This window comes from Acanthisitta chloris, unplaced genomic scaffold (assembly GCF_000695815.1).
Source record: "Acanthisitta chloris isolate BGI_N310 unplaced genomic scaffold, ASM69581v1 scaffold16750, whole genome shotgun sequence".
Classification (NCBI taxonomy): domain Eukaryota; kingdom Metazoa; phylum Chordata; class Aves; order Passeriformes; family Acanthisittidae; genus Acanthisitta; species Acanthisitta chloris.
The window spans coordinates 23,988-41,596 of NW_008652433.1; the positions used below are offsets into that span (position 1 = coordinate 23,988).

At 44.8% G+C, this 17,609-nt stretch overlaps 1 protein-coding gene across 1 annotated transcript in view; it reads left to right on the plus strand.

The window, feature by feature from the left end:
• Positions 1 to 15,147, plus strand: part of ARHGEF12 (Rho guanine nucleotide exchange factor (GEF) 12) — a gene marked incomplete at its 3' end in the record, with an annotated part of 36,477 nt that extends 21,330 nt beyond the window's left edge. Inside the window, exons 17-36 of the mRNA XM_009077337.1 lie at positions 635 to 772; positions 1,255 to 1,287; positions 2,163 to 2,277; positions 3,251 to 3,356; positions 3,570 to 3,782; positions 4,242 to 4,371; positions 5,031 to 5,066; positions 5,646 to 5,800; positions 6,718 to 6,864; positions 7,594 to 7,679; positions 8,705 to 8,830; positions 9,630 to 9,744; positions 10,673 to 10,773; positions 11,480 to 11,557; positions 12,788 to 12,863; positions 13,273 to 13,440; positions 13,917 to 14,004; positions 14,266 to 14,355; positions 14,504 to 14,580; positions 14,920 to 15,147. Coding sequence (XP_009075585.1) covers positions 635 to 772; positions 1,255 to 1,287; positions 2,163 to 2,277; positions 3,251 to 3,356; positions 3,570 to 3,782; positions 4,242 to 4,371; positions 5,031 to 5,066; positions 5,646 to 5,800; positions 6,718 to 6,864; positions 7,594 to 7,679; positions 8,705 to 8,830; positions 9,630 to 9,744; positions 10,673 to 10,773; positions 11,480 to 11,557; positions 12,788 to 12,863; positions 13,273 to 13,440; positions 13,917 to 14,004; positions 14,266 to 14,355; positions 14,504 to 14,580; positions 14,920 to 15,147 — 2,306 coding nt within the window. The remainder of the gene's footprint in view (positions 1 to 634; positions 773 to 1,254; positions 1,288 to 2,162; positions 2,278 to 3,250; positions 3,357 to 3,569; positions 3,783 to 4,241; positions 4,372 to 5,030; positions 5,067 to 5,645; positions 5,801 to 6,717; positions 6,865 to 7,593; positions 7,680 to 8,704; positions 8,831 to 9,629; positions 9,745 to 10,672; positions 10,774 to 11,479; positions 11,558 to 12,787; positions 12,864 to 13,272; positions 13,441 to 13,916; positions 14,005 to 14,265; positions 14,356 to 14,503; positions 14,581 to 14,919) is intronic.
• Positions 15,148 to 17,609: the final 2,462 nt, after the last annotated feature.

Below are 17,609 nucleotides of genomic sequence, written 5' to 3' on the forward strand. Positions count from 1 at the left end.
TCTAAGCTCAATTCAACCCCTTCACATAGTATGATACTATGATTATGTTGATAAATGTCAGACAGCTTCTTTAGGCAACCTGTGCCAGTGCCTCACCATCCTCACAGGGCAGAAATTCTTCCTCATATCTGATCTAGATCTCCTCTCCTTCAGTGTGAAGCCATTCCCCCTTGTCCTGTCAATATATGGCCTTCTAAAAAGTCCTTTCATGACTTAGAATCATAGACTGGAATCATAGAATCATCAAGGCTGGAGGAGACCTCTAAGATGATCAAGTCCAATCATTAACCTATCACTGCTGGAATCCTTAAACCAGATCCTGCAGTGTCACATCCTAACACCTCTGAAACACCTCCAGGGATGGTGACTGCACCACCTCCCTGGGCAATATCCCAGAGCCTGAACACCCTAACTAGGAAGAATTTCTTCCTCCTATCTCCTCTAGATTTCCCCTCGTTCAGTTTGAAGCTATTTCCCCTATGTGCCCTTGGAAAAAATCCCTCTGTGACTTCTCCATTTGCACACCGAAAAAATACTGAAAGCTGTGTCCCTTCCTGCCTGTCCTGTGGTTGCTTTGCCCTGGCACAGGCCAGGCTGCAGTTTCAAGGGATGATTCCCTGTGCCCTCCTTGCAGGCAGAAACGTAGCATGGGGCTGACCCTGGCAGAGGGAGAGCTAACCAAGCTGGATGCAGAACGGCTCCGAGACCGCAACGCGGTGGAGAAGGAGAGAACATGTGCAGAGCAGATTATTGCTAAGATTGAGGAAGTCTTGTAAGTACCAACAGCTACAACTGGGGAGGGAAATAAAGGTTCTGCCCTGAACCTGCACACAGCAGAGGAAAGGAATTGGGAAGTGGAATTTGATATCACTGTGTTGATGTTGCTTCCCCTGTTTGCTCTGTGTGTGTGAGTAATGACAGCCAAAGGTGAGCTAAGAGGGGAGTGAAATGTATTTTTTTCTGTGCAAGCAGCAGAGGAGATGCTGCTACTGTGTATTAGGCCAGAATCCTTTATTAGGAGTTGTAGAAATCCATAGTTTTAGAACCTGGTTTTGCCTTTAATATGAGCTGAATGCAATTTTCACAGCTGAACCATCATTTTGGGGTTTTAATTCTATGATTTTTTTTTTTCTTGCTGGGGCTCGTTCTAACATTTTAAAGGACACTTTGAATACAACCAGTGATGCTGTGGGTGGGTCTGACTGGGTGTTCATTGGGGTTAAGGTTCACTTTAACATTCTTGCTTGTTTTCAGGATGACATCTCAGCCTTTGGAAGAAGACAAGAGGTAATGGAATGAGGCTGTGCTGGGAGAAGCTCAGTGCTGGCTCTGCTGTGCTGAGCAGAGCAAGACAGCCCTCTCCTGGCTGCTCCTCCAGCTCTCATCTCCTAACTCCCCTGCCAGAACTAACTGGGATTCAGAGCATCAACCTCCTGCCTCTCACCTCCTCTTTCTCTTAATTTGTTGCATGTGTTTCAGATCTAAAACCTTAATGTCTTCACGTTTTGTTTGGTTTCTATTGTAGCTGTTGAAATCTGCTCTGACATATATTTTCTGTAGCTTTTACTATATTCTTGACAATATTTCCTGTGACTTATTTTTGCTATATCTCAAAGCTAAAGTCTGACTTCACTATATATTTAGTGTAGAGTTTTAGGACTCTCTGTGTAATTCCCAAGGGCTTATTTTTACCCCTTGGATTTCTGTGCCTTTTAGTACAGAATCCGAGACTGGTTTGGGTTGGAAGGGATATTAAAGATTCCACCCCTGCCATGGGCAGGGACACCTTCCACTGGCCCAGGTTGCTCTAAACTCCCTTCCACTAGCTCAGGTTGCTCTAAGTTTCATCCAAACTGGCCTGGAACACTCCAAGGGATGGAGCAGCCACAGCTTCTCTGCTCAACCTGTGCCAGTGCCTCCCCACCCATATACTTCATCTTTACCAACTCCATCTTTTATTTACAAGCAGAGAAATCCTGACAGTGACTTTTCCCAGTGCCTGTGATAGTTTATTTCCTGTTAAAACCAAACCCATCCTAATTTCATTTAAACAGTTCATTTCCCGATAGAAACTTCCCGTTGAACCTTTATCATTTTCTTTAAAAAATGGATTTTCCCAATACATTTCTCCTCATCCTCACTTTTTTTTGTCTCCTTGGCAGCTCCACAATGCAGTATGTGATCCTGACCTACATGAAACACTTGGGAGTGAAGGTGAAGGAGCCTCGGAACCTGGAGCAGAAACGTGGCCGCATTGGCTTCCTGCCGAAGATCAAGGTGCTAGTGCTGTGCCCACAGAGCTTTGGGGTTGGAATTCAAAATCCACTGGGGCATGGCACATTGGAGATTGGGATCATTTGAAGCTCTGCACCATGAGGATCTGGGACTGACAGGACAAGGAGTAATGGGGATAAGTTGAAAGGGGCAATTTAGATTAGATGTTAGGGAGAAGTTTTTCCCTGTGAGGGTGGTGAGACACTGGCACAGGGAGGCTGTGGCTGCCCCAACCCTGGCAGTGTTCACAGCCAGGTTGGATGAGCCTTGAGCAACCTGCTCTGGTTGCGCAGGGCAGAGAGTTGGGGCTGGATGAGGTCTAAGCTCCATTCCAACCCCTTAACATCTATGATTGTAGGATTGCACAGCAAACCTAACAGCTGAAATTGGGTTCTACGTCTGTTGTAGGACACATGAATTAGCAGAGTGGCCTTTTATCCTCCTTTACCTGTACATCCAAACTCTGCTTGTTTTTCTCAGTTCTTGCCTTACAAAAACTTTGGGTGAGAAATCATCTAATACCACCTTGAAGCACATGAGGCTCCTGTTAAGGCTGATGATTCTCTTGGCCTCTCTACTTTAGTTTCCTTCTTGAGGAACTTGCCCCAAACCTCTTGCTTCCCACTGCAGGAAAGCTATTCTTCCTGCCACCCACCCTTTGCCACTTACATAATGGATATTTCCACCAAAACTCCATCTCTGTGGGTGTGATCACTTGTCTCCCACACTCTGGGGGTGTATCTGGTCACAGCAGCTCCTTATTTTCATCAGCATTCCACTTTCCTTGGAAATGTTAGGGCTGTTTTGAGCAATTCTGCAGTCACAGTGTGAAAAAGTTTAGTAAAGTGTTCCCAACCTCTTTGAAGGGGTAAGAAAAGTTGTGTTTCCTTCTGCAGTTTTAAAGAATTGGTTCATACCTCAGCAAAGAATGGAATTTGAAGCCATGAGTGATGTGTTTGCTTTTCTTTAACTGCAGCAAAGTATCAAGAAAGAGAAGGAAGGAGAGGAAAAAGGAAAGAGAAGAGGTTTTCCCAACATTCTGGGCCCACCAAGGAGACCAAGTCGACACGATAGCAGTGCAAGTATGTCACACAAGGAAATCCATGTTCCCTCTAGGCTAAAAGTCTCTGCTGCCTTGCAAAATTCAGTCTAAGATGACTCAGTTACCCTTTTGCTTTTCAAATACATAATTTGAAGACGCTCAAACCTATTTTTGTTCTGAAATGCTTCCCCTCCTTATCACTACAACCAGGCAGAAGCTCTGCCAGGAGTGTAACTCCTCTGTGTGTGTTCAGTTGGCAGAGCCATGGAGATGCAGAAGCCACGACACCCAAAGCACATAGCTACAGCATCTTCTGTGATCCCAGAGCCCCCAGAGTCCAGCAAGATGCGCCAGAGTGGCTCCTCCAGTGATGGCACAGATGCTCCATACTCACCTGCCAACCCAATGTCTCCACTGGCAATGGGACCCTTTTCCTCTCCAGAGGGAAACAAGGACAGTGAAGCAGGTAAGGTGATAGCAACCAGGAGGAATGAGTAAAGATGGTGTTGTGAACAGGATACACAAAGGACAGTTCTGATGCAACCAGCTGGGCAAATGAGCAGATGGTTTGATGTCATTGGACGTGTTCTTCCTCATCTTAGTCATCTTGTCTCAATTAGGAAAGCTTATCATGACCAGAAGTTGTCATTAGTGGGTTCTGGCACTGTAGTATTGGGTCATCCAACAGGAAAAAACCAGTCTCAGGTGCCTGTAAGCATAAGTCTGTGTCACCTGTAAGCATTTGTCACTGAGATGGTTTTTACCAACCTAGGAAGCTCCTAGTTTGGTAAGAAAGAAGGTTGAAGTTCCTCTAGCTCTGAGCTGAACTGAGGCTGGAATCAAGAGGCTCTGAAGAGGCTGAGAAGTTCCTTATGTCCTCCAGTTTGGTTTGGCTCTTGACACTCCACACTTGCTCTCTGTCTAGGTTTGAAGCAGACTGGAGAAGTTCCACCTGTCAGTGACTCTCTGGATGGCACACCTCGCACTCCCAACAACACCTTCGAGTTCCCATCTCCTTTGGAAAACTTGCAGGAGGAGGAGGGAGAATCAGAGAGGTAACTGTGGTGTCCTGCTTGTTGAGTGAGCCTGGAAAGAGAGGAATAGAATGGGAATATACTGAGCTGGAAAGAGAGGAATGGAATGAGAATATCCTGAGGTGGAATGGGAGGAATAGAGTGAGAGTATCCTGAGCTGGAAAGAGAGGAATAGAGTGAGAGTATCCTGAGCTGGAAAGAGAGGAATAGAGTGAGAGTATCCTGAGCTGGAAAGAGAGGAATAGAGTGAGAGTATCCTGAGCTGGAAAGAGAGGAATAGAGTGAGAGTATCCTGAGCTGGAAAGAGGAATAGAGTGAGAGTATCCTGAGCTGGAGGGGGTGAGGATTGTTGTAGTCCAGCTCCTATGTCAGTGTGCCAAAGGCTGTTGAAACTTAGTCCATAAAATTATTAGTGACATGATTTGTATTAAGGATTGCTGGGAGAGTTAGGAAAAGCTGTTCTGTCTGCTGCCATGGTGGGATGAGAAAACTGGCTGTGAGGAGGGGGAGACTGACAGGTGGGTGAAATGTTGTAGTGAGGTCCTTAGACCTGCACTCTGAATTTGGGCTGAGTGGGGTGAGATTCAGCACTTGCTTCCCTGATCATTTCTTTCCTTCCTTGCAGGATGGTTGACAAATTCAGCACTTGTTTCCCTGATCACCTCTTTCCTTCCTTGCAGGATGGTTGACATGGGAACACCAAAGCCCTTTCGCAAGTGAGTATGGTTAGAAGTGTTTGAACTCCACTGGTTTTGTTTAGGTTTGCTGAAATAGAATGCAGTGTTCATTGTTCTGAGCCAGCACAGGATCTTTCCTTCTCCTTAATAACACCTCTGTGAACTCAGACACTCTGAGCCACATATAGCACAGGTGGAGTGAGTCATATGCAAGTAAAGGCTGTGATGGATGAGTGAAGTGGATCTGCTGATGTGAATGAATGACACTTAGGGAGTAGAGATTTCCATATTTCCTTTTTCAAACCTGTGTTGCTGTTAGCTCTGGATCTGCAGAGGGAGGAAAGAATTTGTAACCTGCCCTTTCATGACTTGATATGTGGCTTCAAGCAAACTATTTGATCTTTGCCATTAAATGGAAGGTTATGGGAATAGTGTAAGAACAGATATTCACTCTCAGTTGTTCTGTAAAGGGCAAAATGAGATGTGCCTATAGGTTCAGACATCACACAGCTGACATGGAGAGTGTTCACAATGATAGATACACTTAGCTTTGCTCCTCTTCCTTCCTTATGTCCTGGCCTAAAATGGGAAGTGTCTGACAGTTTTTTCTCACCGTAGGATGGACAGTGTTGGCTTTGCAGATGTCCAGAGTGAGGATGAGCTCTATGATTGTGACATGGACATGGACCCTCCCAACTGGCAGCAGCTTGTGAGCCGTGAGGTGCTGATGGGGCTCAAACCCTATGAGATCAAGCGCCAGGAAGTGATTAATGGTGAGATGGATGTTCCTCCCTAGCTCACCAAGACCAAAGCTGAAATCTGTCTTTGAAGTTCTTATCACTTGTAACTAGGTCTTCACTGATTTGCTCAAAGTAGTGGCTGCAGCCTCTGGTTTGCAGAGTTCTTGTGTGTGTTGTTGTTGAAAAGCATCCTGAGGTGAGGCTGATCCAGTCTTAGGGAAGAAATAAACTGTATGAAGTGGTTCTTAAAAAATATTAAGACACTGAAACATCAGTTTGCAGTATGTTCTGTAAAAGAAAGCAAGAGAGGCACTGGCTAGACCACTGCAAAGCACATGATGCAAATGCTACTCCCAAACTTCATCTTCAAAGCTTCATCTCAAGTCCAGGTCTTTCAGTGGTGCAGAACTCTGTGTGGCTGTGGGAGCTGCTTAGAGCTCCAATGATTGCCAAATTGATTGTCAGTGTGATTGACAATGAATTGACAAATCCGTTGGCTTCTCTGGTCATTCAGATATGGAAGTGTAGCAGAGATCTCCACCCTGGAATCTGAGCCAGCAAGGTCATCTCTCCTGCCATGCTGCAGGGGGAGGACTAGAGGGAATGGCCTTGAGCTGAGACTGGGGAGAATTAGAGTAGATATTAGGGAAAATTGTTCACTGTTAAGGAGTTCAGGCAGTGGAATATTGCCCAGGGAGGTGGTGGAGTCACCATCCCTGGAGGTGTTTGAGGCATCTGGATGTGACCCTGGAGGACATGGTTTAGGGATTACAGCAGTGACAGGTTAATGGTTGAACTCGATGGCCTCAGAGGTCTCCTCCAACCTTGATGATTTAAAGTGTTGCTGAGGGAGACTGTTCTCAGTTCAGCCTTCTGACTCCTGTTTGATGCATGTTTGGATCCATGTCCCACTCCCAGAGTCACAGCCCTGCTCTCCCCTCTCTCCCCAGAGCTGTTCTACACCGAGCGAGCTCACGTGCGCACGCTCAAGGTGCTGCACAATGTCTTCTACCAGAGAGTCACCCGGGAAGGCATCCTCAGCTCCAGTGACAAGAGGAAAATCTTCTCCAATCTGGAGGATATCCTTGGCCTTCATGGTAAGAGCAGCTGAGGTGCCTTGCAGCTGGAATTCTGCATCCCAACTCCTAAAACAGGAGAGTGATTCTAAAGAGAAGACTCCCAACTGGTCTTGCTTTTGCACACATTTATTCCTTTTTTATTTACAAAGATATTTTGATAAGGAATCTGTCCAGTGTTCCAATACTTTCTCTTATCAGTGTGCACAGCCTGCCTTGTGCTGATTCCTGCTTGATAAAACAGCAGTGCTTGGAATAGGCTTTATGGGTCAACACTTGAGATGCTACAACTGCTTTTGGAAGAGAATATGAAGCCAAACCTGAACAGATTGATGTCTTGCAGGTGGATTTGAAGGGTGACCCTTCCTAAATGTTTAGGGCAAGGCCTGCTCAGAAGGAGAGTTTCAGCTCTGCCACTGAATCATCACTTGTGTCATTGGTCCAAGTGACTTGAAGTGTGTTCTGCTATTGCTGTTCTTTAAAGAGTGGTAGTGATGCTCAGGAAGGATAAGACTGGAAAGGTTCTTAGGGGTCATTTGAAGAGAGGTGAGACAAAAGTACAAAGGAGATACATAACATTTCATAGATAGATTGCTAAATTCATTATCTTACAGAATACTCATTTAATGGAAATTATTGCAAATCTAGTCCTTTCCTAGAATAGCTTTTATTCTAAACGAAATGCTGAAAATTAAACAGACCATTTGAGCAGTATGAATAAAATCTACTTCTTTTTCTTCTTCCTTTAAGTTGCACTGAATGACCAAATGAAATCTGTCCGGAAAAGGAACGAGACCTCTGTTATTGGCCAGATTGGGGAGGATTTGCTTTCCTGGGTAAAATTCTTTTGTGCTGTCTTATGCTTTAATGTTTCCTAGAATGGCAGAGGCAGAGGTTGATGAAGATAATTCCCAGCTAATGGGAACTGAAGGGCTTAGAGTTGTCATTTCTGTGGAGCCAACACAGAGCTGGAAGAAAGCAGAAAGAACTCAGAGGGTTTGCATTTGGCTAGAGATAAGAGGAATTTAAGGAACAGAAATAATTTCCTTATGCTGTGTGGGTAGAGTAGAAAGGTGGTTTTGGAGACATAAAGGTGAGAGTAGGATTTGGCTAAAAATGGAATAGCACAATTTATTTCAGTACCACTGAAATCCAAGTCTTGTGCTGTCTGTGATGCAGTTAAAAGTTAAAAATACTGATTGCCAGTCCTAGAATTTACATAGCTGAACCTTTGAAAGCTTCTAGCACTGGTGCAAGCTTCCTTTCCAAGATCCTTGTGGAAAGGTTTGGATGTCCTATCCCTGGAAGTGTTCAAGGCCAGGTTGGATGGGGCTTAGAGCAACCTGGGCTGGTGGGAGGTGTCCCTGCCCAGGGCCTTTAAGGCCTCAAACCATTCTGGGATTCTATAATGTAATGGGGATGAACTCAAGAGGGACATTGAGATTAGATATTAGGAAGAGGTTTTTCCCTGTGAGGGTGGTGAGACACTGGCACAGGTTGCCCAGGAAGGCTGTGGCTGCCCCAACCCTGGCAGTGTTCACAGACAGGTTGGATGAGCCTTGAGCAACCTGCTCTGGTGGGAGGTGTCCCTGCCCAGGGCAGGGAATTGATCTCTAAACTCCATCCCAACCCCTAAAATTCTATGATCCTATAAATGTGTTAGGGTTAGTGACAGAAGAACTGTAGATTTGGAGATATAAAGAGGTTCCTCAGGAGAATGGGAAGACAAAGCCTTAAACCAGGGCAGAAATTACTCCTATGTTTTGTCAGCAATTCCTTCCCTAGCAAGTCCAGTTCTCCATGGCTGTATATGTTGAAAGTGGCTCCTGCTGAAAAAGGCTTTCTTGGCTTTCTGGCACAGTTTAGTGGACCAGCAGAGGAGAAGCTGAAGCATGCAACTGCCACCTTCTGCAGTAACCAGCCCTTTGCTCTGGAGGTGATCAAGTCCCGCCAGAAGAAGGACTCACGTTTCCAGACCTTTGTGCAGGTGAGTTTGACACCACTTGGAGTTGCCCCAGGATGTGGCTGGAGGCCAGAACAGCCCAAGGAATGCTTGGAGATCCAGTTCTGATAATTAATGACATCATGTCTAACACTGCCTTCAGATTGGGATCATTTCCAACACTGTGTTTAGCTCTGCTAATGGTTTCTGGAGGGAGGAGCCTTTACTGGTGGGGAACACAGAATGTTTTGCTGGAATGCAGGAGAGCACATGGTGTCCCAGGCAGGAGATGCATGTCACTTGAGGTGGCTGTTTCCTAAGGCTGAGGAGTTGTGTGTGGAGAGGGGAAAAAGTGCTTAGAGAAGTGCCATTTCCATGCATGCCACGAGCAGAAGACAGATGATGTACACCTGTTCTGCCTGCCAGGAAAGGGCTTGGATACATGTGGCATTTGCAGGAGAGAACATTATCTTCATTACCACAGGCTGGGAAGAGCTCTGGTAATACAAGGGGAGATTACATTGAAAAATGTCCTGTATTTAGCTCCAGTGTGAAAGCCTAAAGTGATGTGCTCCCTGTGTGGTGCTGACTGAGATGGATTGGGGCTGATCCCATGCCTCTGGGATGGAATGAGGGAAGGAAACCACTGCTTTTGTGATGAGCTTTCCCCTCTCCCTGACTGCAGACTGTGTTGTGTGAATGATGGATCTTGGCATTTCATGGCTTGTGTTTAATTACTGCCAAGTGAAGTAATAGACATGGGTGTGATGAAGAGATGTTATGCATTGAGGTAATTATGGGCCTAATAAAAATGACAAATAGATTTTGTGCTGCTTAACTTTAGGATGCTGAGAGCAATCCACTGTGTCGCCGCTTGCAGTTGAAGGATATCATCCCCACAGAGATGCAGAGGCTGACTAAGTATCCCCTTCTGCTGGATAACATTGCCAAGTACACAGGTAAAGCCTTTCCACTGGGATTTGTCCATCCAGCTCAGCTGGGAAATGGGATATCAAAGCATGTGTTGAATGCAGCTCAGTTTTTTGGTTCACTCTGTGTGTCCTGCGTGGCCTCAGTGCTGCTTTCTGCACAGGAGAGCAGGTTAAAAATGATAATAAACCAGAAAATTCAGTGTTTGGCCCTTCTAAGGGAAAAAAATAAAGGACATTCAGTGTGAAACAAGCGAATCTGTTCAGTCTCCAAAGCACCACAGAAGGTTCTCATGTTCTGGCAGAGGGTGGGATTTAGTTAGAGTTACAAAATCACAGAAACACAATCATATGGAGATAGAATATGCTACCCTGAAAGCTCCTTCCAGCACAACAGGTAAAAGTGTGATTAACAACACCCCAATGTGCCTTTGCAGGATTACTATCCCATACCTGCTGCAGTTTAATTTCATTACTCCTGAAAAATAGACTTGCATGGACAAGCTCCCTCTAATCATCATTAGGAAAGCATGTGATACTCCATTATCTTTGATGTACTGGTTTATTGCCTGGTAACTAAATCCTGACTGTGGCTTGTGGTAGTGAGAATTGATGAGTTCCCCTGGGTCTGTCCTTCTCTGTACCACAGTGAAGCCTCAGGAAAGAGTTTAGATCTCTCAGAATACTTGTGATTATTCCTTGTGGAGTGAATAGTTGTCTGAAACCCCTCAAAAAAAAAGGCAGTAAAAAGCATTGCACTGGGGATGATGATCTGCAGGTCAGGCTGAATTATCTCCTGTCACACATCTATTTTTATCGCTTCACCTCAGCAATGCACATGTTATTGATAGTTTTTTCTGCAAATTGAACTTCTCTTTCTCAGATTTGAGGGCAGCAAACTGCACTGGATTGCTGAGTTATCAAATGAGCATTGTTCCATTTGCTTTTTCACTTGCAGAGCTGCCTGAAGAGAAAGAGAAAGTGAAGAAAGCAGCAGATCACTGTCGCCAGATCCTCAACCACGTCAACCAAGCTGTCAAAGAGTCAGAGAACAAGCAGGTAGGAGGAGAGAACAAGCAAGGAGTGAGGGCTGAGGCTTGGGGAGAATAATAAGCTGTTTAAGACACCTGCAGTCTCTGTACTAGTGACTTTGTGTTGTGCTGCAAGATGTTTTGTGGCACAAGGAGAAGCATCCTGAGTCTTTGAGAGTGTGTGGAAGTGTCCGTGACTCTCTGCACTGGGACCCCAGGGAGTTTTGCTGCTAAAGTGACCATTTCCATCATATTTGGGTACAAATTGAAAGAGGGAAATTTAGATGAGATCTTAGGAAGATGTTTTCCTTGTGAGGGTGGTGAGACACTGTCCCAGGTTGCCCAGGGAGGCTGTGGCTGCCCCAACCCTGGCAGTGTTCATAGCCAGGTTGGCTGAATCCTTGAGCAACCTGCTCTGGTGGGAGGTGTCCCTGCCCAGGGCAGGGGGTTGGGGCTGGATGAGCTCCATTCCAACCTCTTCACATACTATGATTGATAAATGTCCCACAGCTTCTCTGGGCAGCCTGTGCCAGTGCCTCACCACCCTCACAGGGAAGAATTTCTTCCTCATAGCTAATCTAGATCTCCTCTCCTTCAGTGTGAAGCCATTCCCTGTTGTCCTGTCCCCATGTGCCCTTGGAAAAAAGTCCCTCCATGACTTAGAATCATAGGCTAGCTGCTCTCTGAGGTCCATTCCAACCCCTGAAATTTTCTTATTCTCTGATTTTCTGCAGCATTTGGAAGATTATCAACGTCGGCTCGACCTGTCCTACCTGAAGCAGTCTGAGGATCCCATGATGGATGAGTTCAGGGTGAGTGAAGTATTGCAACCATCTCTCTGCCAGTTGTGTTTGCAACCCTTAAGTTTGTTCCTGCCATACAATCAAATGGTCTTTGGAGAGAAATATTTCTGTAGGAAAACAGAAACAAGTAGTCTCAGCAATGTGAACTTTGTTTTGAACTTTATGGTGTTGGGGGAAGTCTCAGAGAGCCATGAGGTGTAGCAATGCAGTTGACTTTGAAAGTAGACCTTGTACAGGTTGATCTCTATATGAGATCCACAGGTATAACCACATAAATTCAAGTCCAGTGCTAAAACACCTGTGGTTCCTGACCCCTGTAAACCTTTGCAGTTCCATTAGTGAAGCTCCTTACTTGTTGGTTGTTCCCCCAAAGTCAATGTGTACCCCAGAAATTGTTCTCTGAAGATTTTTTTTTCTCTCAAACTGTGTCACGTGTCCTTCCCCAAATACACTTGGAACCATTCAGGCAGGAAATGCAGCACTTCCTGGCAGTTATGAAATCCTGCTGTCATTGATTGTAGACTCTGAGACTTGGAAGGGATGAATTGTGAAAATTGTCACTTGTGCTTGCCTGCACTTCTAAATGTCACAGCACTGAAATGCCTGAGGAATCCATTGACATTAGAAATTCCGTCAGATCCCTGGGATGATTTGTATATCATTTGTAGAACACTTGACTTGCAAATCAAGTGCTCAAGCATTAACCACTTGTAATACTAGAACCTTTTTTCACTTTTTTTTTTTTTCCTCCCCCCCTGTGAGGGTGTTCAGTTACTGCCCAGGGAGGTGTTGGAGTCACCATCCCTGGAGGTGTTTAAGAGGTGTCTGGATCTGACACTGCACGATATGGTTTAGGGGTTACAGCAGTGACAGGTTAAGGGTTGGACTTGCTGATCTTAGAGGTCTCTTCCAACCTTGCTGATTCTGTGAGTGTCACTGCAAACTTGGCATGAGATATTGGAGAAACTCCTTCTAGAAAACAGGTGACATCCTTATGTCTTAGGAGTGTGACTTAGTAGGAAAATCCTCCACCCTGTGCTATTCAGCATCTGCTAAAGAGCAGAGAGAGAGGACAGGTGATAACCAACACTTTGGTTTACAAGCACTACCTCCTCCTGTCTCAGACTGGGTTTAGATTCTCATCTCCAAACTGGACTCCCTCTGCCATTCCCATGTTTTATCATGACTTGCTTCCATAGAAATTTCATAGTGCTTCTGTTTTCTTTCTCCTGGTGACAGAACCTGGATCTAACAAAGAGAAAAATGCTCCATGAAGGACCTCTGACTTGGAAGGTGAATCGTGACAAAACCATAGGTGAGTCCTGTGCTGTGCCCTGACCTCGCTGCATCTGTGTGTGTTTGCTGGGAAGGAGAGAAGGAGAAATCATTGCTGCAGATCCCAGTTATGATTCCTCCTGCCACCTCCAGCAGTGCCTGTGTGCTCCTCAGAGCTGATTCAATCATTCTGGCCCATTCTGCAGTGTGCTGGAGAGTCATTAGGGCCATGCAGGGACACAGCAGTCAGCCATGAGCTGATCTAATTCCATCTGTAGCTTTTTGCTGTAGCTTCCATAAGGAAGATTTGCAGGCTGGATTGGCAAAGCACTGATTGCTGCCTCTGCATGAGTAATCCAGAATGCAGCTTTTGGCTTTCTGCAGGGGTGTGGAACCCATTGCTGAACCCCCTGTGGAACTCATTCTGGGTCCTTTTACACTCTGGGCAGATCTCTACACTCTGCTGCTGGAGGACATCCTGGTGCTGTTGCAGAAACAAGATGACAAACTGGTCCTGAAGTGTCACAGCAAGATCTTGGCCTCAACAGCTGACAGCAAACACACCTTCAGTCCCATCATCAAACTCAACACTGTCCTGGTTCGTCAGGTGGCAACAGGTCAGTGAAAGCCATTGAGAAGGCCAAAGGAGAAGCCAAAATCCAGATGAGCTGAGTTGAGAATAGATGTTTCTGTGTGGAATTGCAGAGTAGAACATGGCAAACTGCGTAGGCTTAATTCTTGGTTGTCCAACACTGTGCTTAGTATGTATGAGCTGTTTAACTTCTCTGCATCAGTAATAGGCACTGCTTGAGTTTTAAATAGACTTCTAAATTAAAGTGCTCTGATTGTGTTAGATGAAAGGTACTCTGGAAATTATTAGGAGGGAAAAGAGGAGAAAAGAAGCTTTTTTGGAAATGGTTTGGGCAGTAATGGTTCTTTTCTCTGAGGACACATTTGCTGGACAGGGAAAGGTCAATGTTTGAACTGTTCTTTCATTGCTTTGGGCTGGGGTTAGGGCTAGTTTGAGGACTTTTCAAGAAGGCTGTGTGGGATAAAGCATCTCCTTCAATTCTTCCTTCCCTGTGTTGTGCAGATAACAAAGCTTTCTTCGTCATCTCCATGTCAGAGAACGGAGCTCATATTTATGAGCTGGTGGCACAGACTGTCTCAGAGAAGAATGTGTAAGTAATTGCTTCAGCTCCAGCTGCTGCTTGATGTGTTGTACTTGAGAGATCTCTTACAGCTGCTTGCCTGCAGTACCTGTGCAGGTGTCCCTGAGTTACCTGAGCTCCTACTCTAAGCTTAGCTGAAAACATAGCTGTGTAGGAAGTGTCCAAGGATAGTCTCTCCCAACTTACAAAAAGCAGGAGAGGTGTTCAATAGATGTTAGTATTCATTATGCTTCACTTGCTGCATGTTTTGATTTGCTGTTTGTGCTGCAGTTGGCAGGACCTGATAGCTCAGATGGCAGGGACTGTGAAAATGGGCAGCACCAGAAGAGTCATTCCACTGCCACAGTCAGGCCCTGGAGAGTAAGTAAAAGCTGCAGGAGGAAGGGCTGGTTTGCCTTTCTCCAGCACCTCTTCTTCTGCTCAGAGCCTGCAGCCAAAGCATGGATTGTCCTGCAGGGACTCACATCAAGGTGACTAAAAGAATGTGTTGGTTGTTCCTTCCCTGCAGAGAGGAACGTGAAGAAGAGGAGCAGCAGAAGCTCAAAGAGCAGAATGACATTCCTGCCAGTAGTCTGCAAAGTCCAGGTAAAACATTGCTTCAGGAAATGGGGTCAGGAGATTTGAAGAGCAGATGTGCTAAACCATATTCTTTGTGGCTTGGGAATCTCCTGGGGGCTCTGACTTCGTGGAAAGGAATGATTTCCTTACAAGTCATGCACAGAAGTGATGCTGAACCTCTTGGAAATGTAGCTCTTACTGTTTCTGTTTGATAAATTGATGGAAAGAGTCTTTTTTAAGAAGGAATTGCCCTTTTACCAAACCCATGCTCAAGAACTGTTTTGTAGTGTGAAACGGAATTCTCTGCAGTTTATCATCACATTTGCCACAGTTGTTTAACCTAAACGTGTGTTTTCTGTTCCCTAGATAAAGACTTGGGCCTGGAGTCTCCTTTAATACTGAACACTCAGTCTTCTTCACCCATCATGGCTGAAAAGTCCAAGGTAGAAAGTCTCCTGGGGTCTGAAGGACAGTTTGATAAGGTGCAGCAGGCAGATCTGGCCCTGAAAGACTCCTCTGCATGCTATGAACACACAGCCACCACTTCCCCCTCAGTGCCAGAAGGGCAGTGGGCACTGGATGCATTAAGGAACTGTAAGTATCCATGGGCAGTGTCCAGTGGGATGTGATCTGGAGGTGGAAATTGTTAGGTCGAGCATCAATGATGTAAACTAAACCCCAAAGCCCATTTCTATCACAGCAAAGCACAGTGGATCTGACAGCAAGAAATTCTGAGTTATACACTGACCCTTCCCTTGGCTTTAGGGATCTCATTGTGTTTCTTTGGTTTTCCATGTAGAAGTGATGGTGGGAAGGAATTGTTGCTGTCCATCCATGGAGTGTTTTGGGGACAAAGTTCTGCTGCAGAGCTCAGTGCAGTGTCAGTGCCAGTTAGCAGTGCTTAAAGACAAGACTCTCAGGCTGTGGCCTCAGTTCCATGGCACTGAGCAGAGCAGGAGATGCTCCATCTGTTGCAGAAGATGATTTCCCATTCTTTTAGTAAAATCCTGCCAATGAGATTGGATATATGTGAGTCTGACAAAGTCCAGGTTCACATTTCTTACGGATTTGGGTGTAATTAGATCAACACTTGTCTGTGCTCAACTTTTCCTGATAGAATATGCTTTAAAATGGTTTATAGGAGCTTTCTAATCACTCTGTTCTCCAGTAAATCTCCTTTCAGAGGATTCCTGCAGGGCTCTGCGACCTCCTTGATCAGATCTAGCAGTGCAATTCCTAAATATAACTCCCTAAAATTTGAATGAATTAATTAATCCTTATATCTCTTCTTGGCAACTGGGAAAGGGACACAAAGTCCCTCAGTTGTACTTGGAGGGAAGAGTCTGCATTGCTGCTCTGTGGCTTTTTGCTCTCACCAAACTTGGCCCCAGTTGCCTTTCCCATCTCTCTGTACAAGGAGTGACAGTTCTCTGCAATCTCAGAGTTATCTTGGATCTTTGAATCCATTTATTCTTCTTCTTAGAGGATCCAAAGTCCTTTGCTAATTCTGAATGTTGTGCAAATGTTCTTGGTACTTGATTTCAAAGACCAGTGCTAAAATAATCTTAATCTGGGGAGGTGTGAGGAGAGTTTTAGTGACCTTACAACATCTCCTGGGGTACAGAATGACAAGAGCAGCTCCAGCAGCAGCACTGGGGCACTGGCAGGAGCCTTAGTTGAGTGACTGTGCCTTTTTTTGGGTGTTCAGGAGCATTCTCTGGTGAGGGTTGAACAGTCATTTCATGCTCCTGACAGCAGCACAGTTTTGTTTTGAACAATGTGTCCTTAGTATGAAGTTGGTTGGGATAATTTGAGGGCTAAAGGGATGTGGGTTGAAGTTCAAACAAGCATAAATTTGCATGAAATTTTAGGGAAGATGTTTTTTTCAGGATTTTCTTTTTTTTTTTTTTTGGGCTCTGTCATTTCCAACCTGAGTGGAATATTCTCAATCTGCTCATTGCTCAGGTGGGAATCCCCAGTTTTGCAGGATCAATCCACCACTCACCTGCTCATTTGCTGCATAATTTCACTAGACAATATATTTTTCCTCTAAGAAGATGAACCTTGCCCTGACACATTTGCTCTTACTTGTGAGGCAAAACATGGAGCAAGGGTTTACCCTTAATACATTTATTTTTATCCCTGTTTTTTCAGGTTTTTTTTTTGATCTGTCATGTCAAACTTGAGTGGAATATTCTCTATTTGCTCATTTCTTAGCTATGAATCCTCTGCACAGCCACAGTTGTTAGTTCCTTTGCAGGATCAATCCACTTGCTGGTTGATTTCAGTAGACAATTCCTTTGTTTTCCTCTAGGAAAATTAAACTGACACATTTGCTCTCACTTGTGAGGTAAAACTTGGAGCAAGGCTTCACCCTGAATCCATTTATTTATATCATTGTTTCCTTCACTTGTTTGGTTTTTTTCTGATGTGTTGTTTCAAACTCAAGTGGAATATTCTCCATTTGCTCATTTTCTTAGCTGGGAATCCTCTGTACAGCCACAGTTGTTAGTTCCTTTGCAGGATCAATCCACTTGCTGGTTGATTTCAGTAGACAATTCCTTTGTTTTCCTCTAGGAAAATTAAACTGACACATTTGCTCTCACTTGTGAGGTAAAACTTGGAGCAAGGCTTCACCCTGAATCCATTTATTTATATCCCTGTTTCCTTCACTTGTTTGTTTTTTTTCTGATGTGTTGTTTCAAACTCAAGTGGAATATTCTCCATTTGCTCATTTTCTTAGCTGGGAATCCTCTGTACAGCCACAGTTGTTAGTTCCTTTGCAGGATCAATCCACTTGCTGGTTGATTTCAGTAGACAATTCCTTTGTTTTCCTCTAGGAAAATTAAACTGACACATTTGCTCTCACTTGTGAGGTAAAACTTGGAGCAAGGCTTCACCCTGAATCCATTTATTTATATCCCTGTTTCCTTCACTTGTTTGGTTTTTTTCTGATGTGTTGTTTCAAACTCAAGTGGAATATTCTCCATTTGCTCATTTTCTTAGCTGGGAATCCTCTGTACAGCCACAGTTGTTAGTTCCTTTGCAGGATCAAT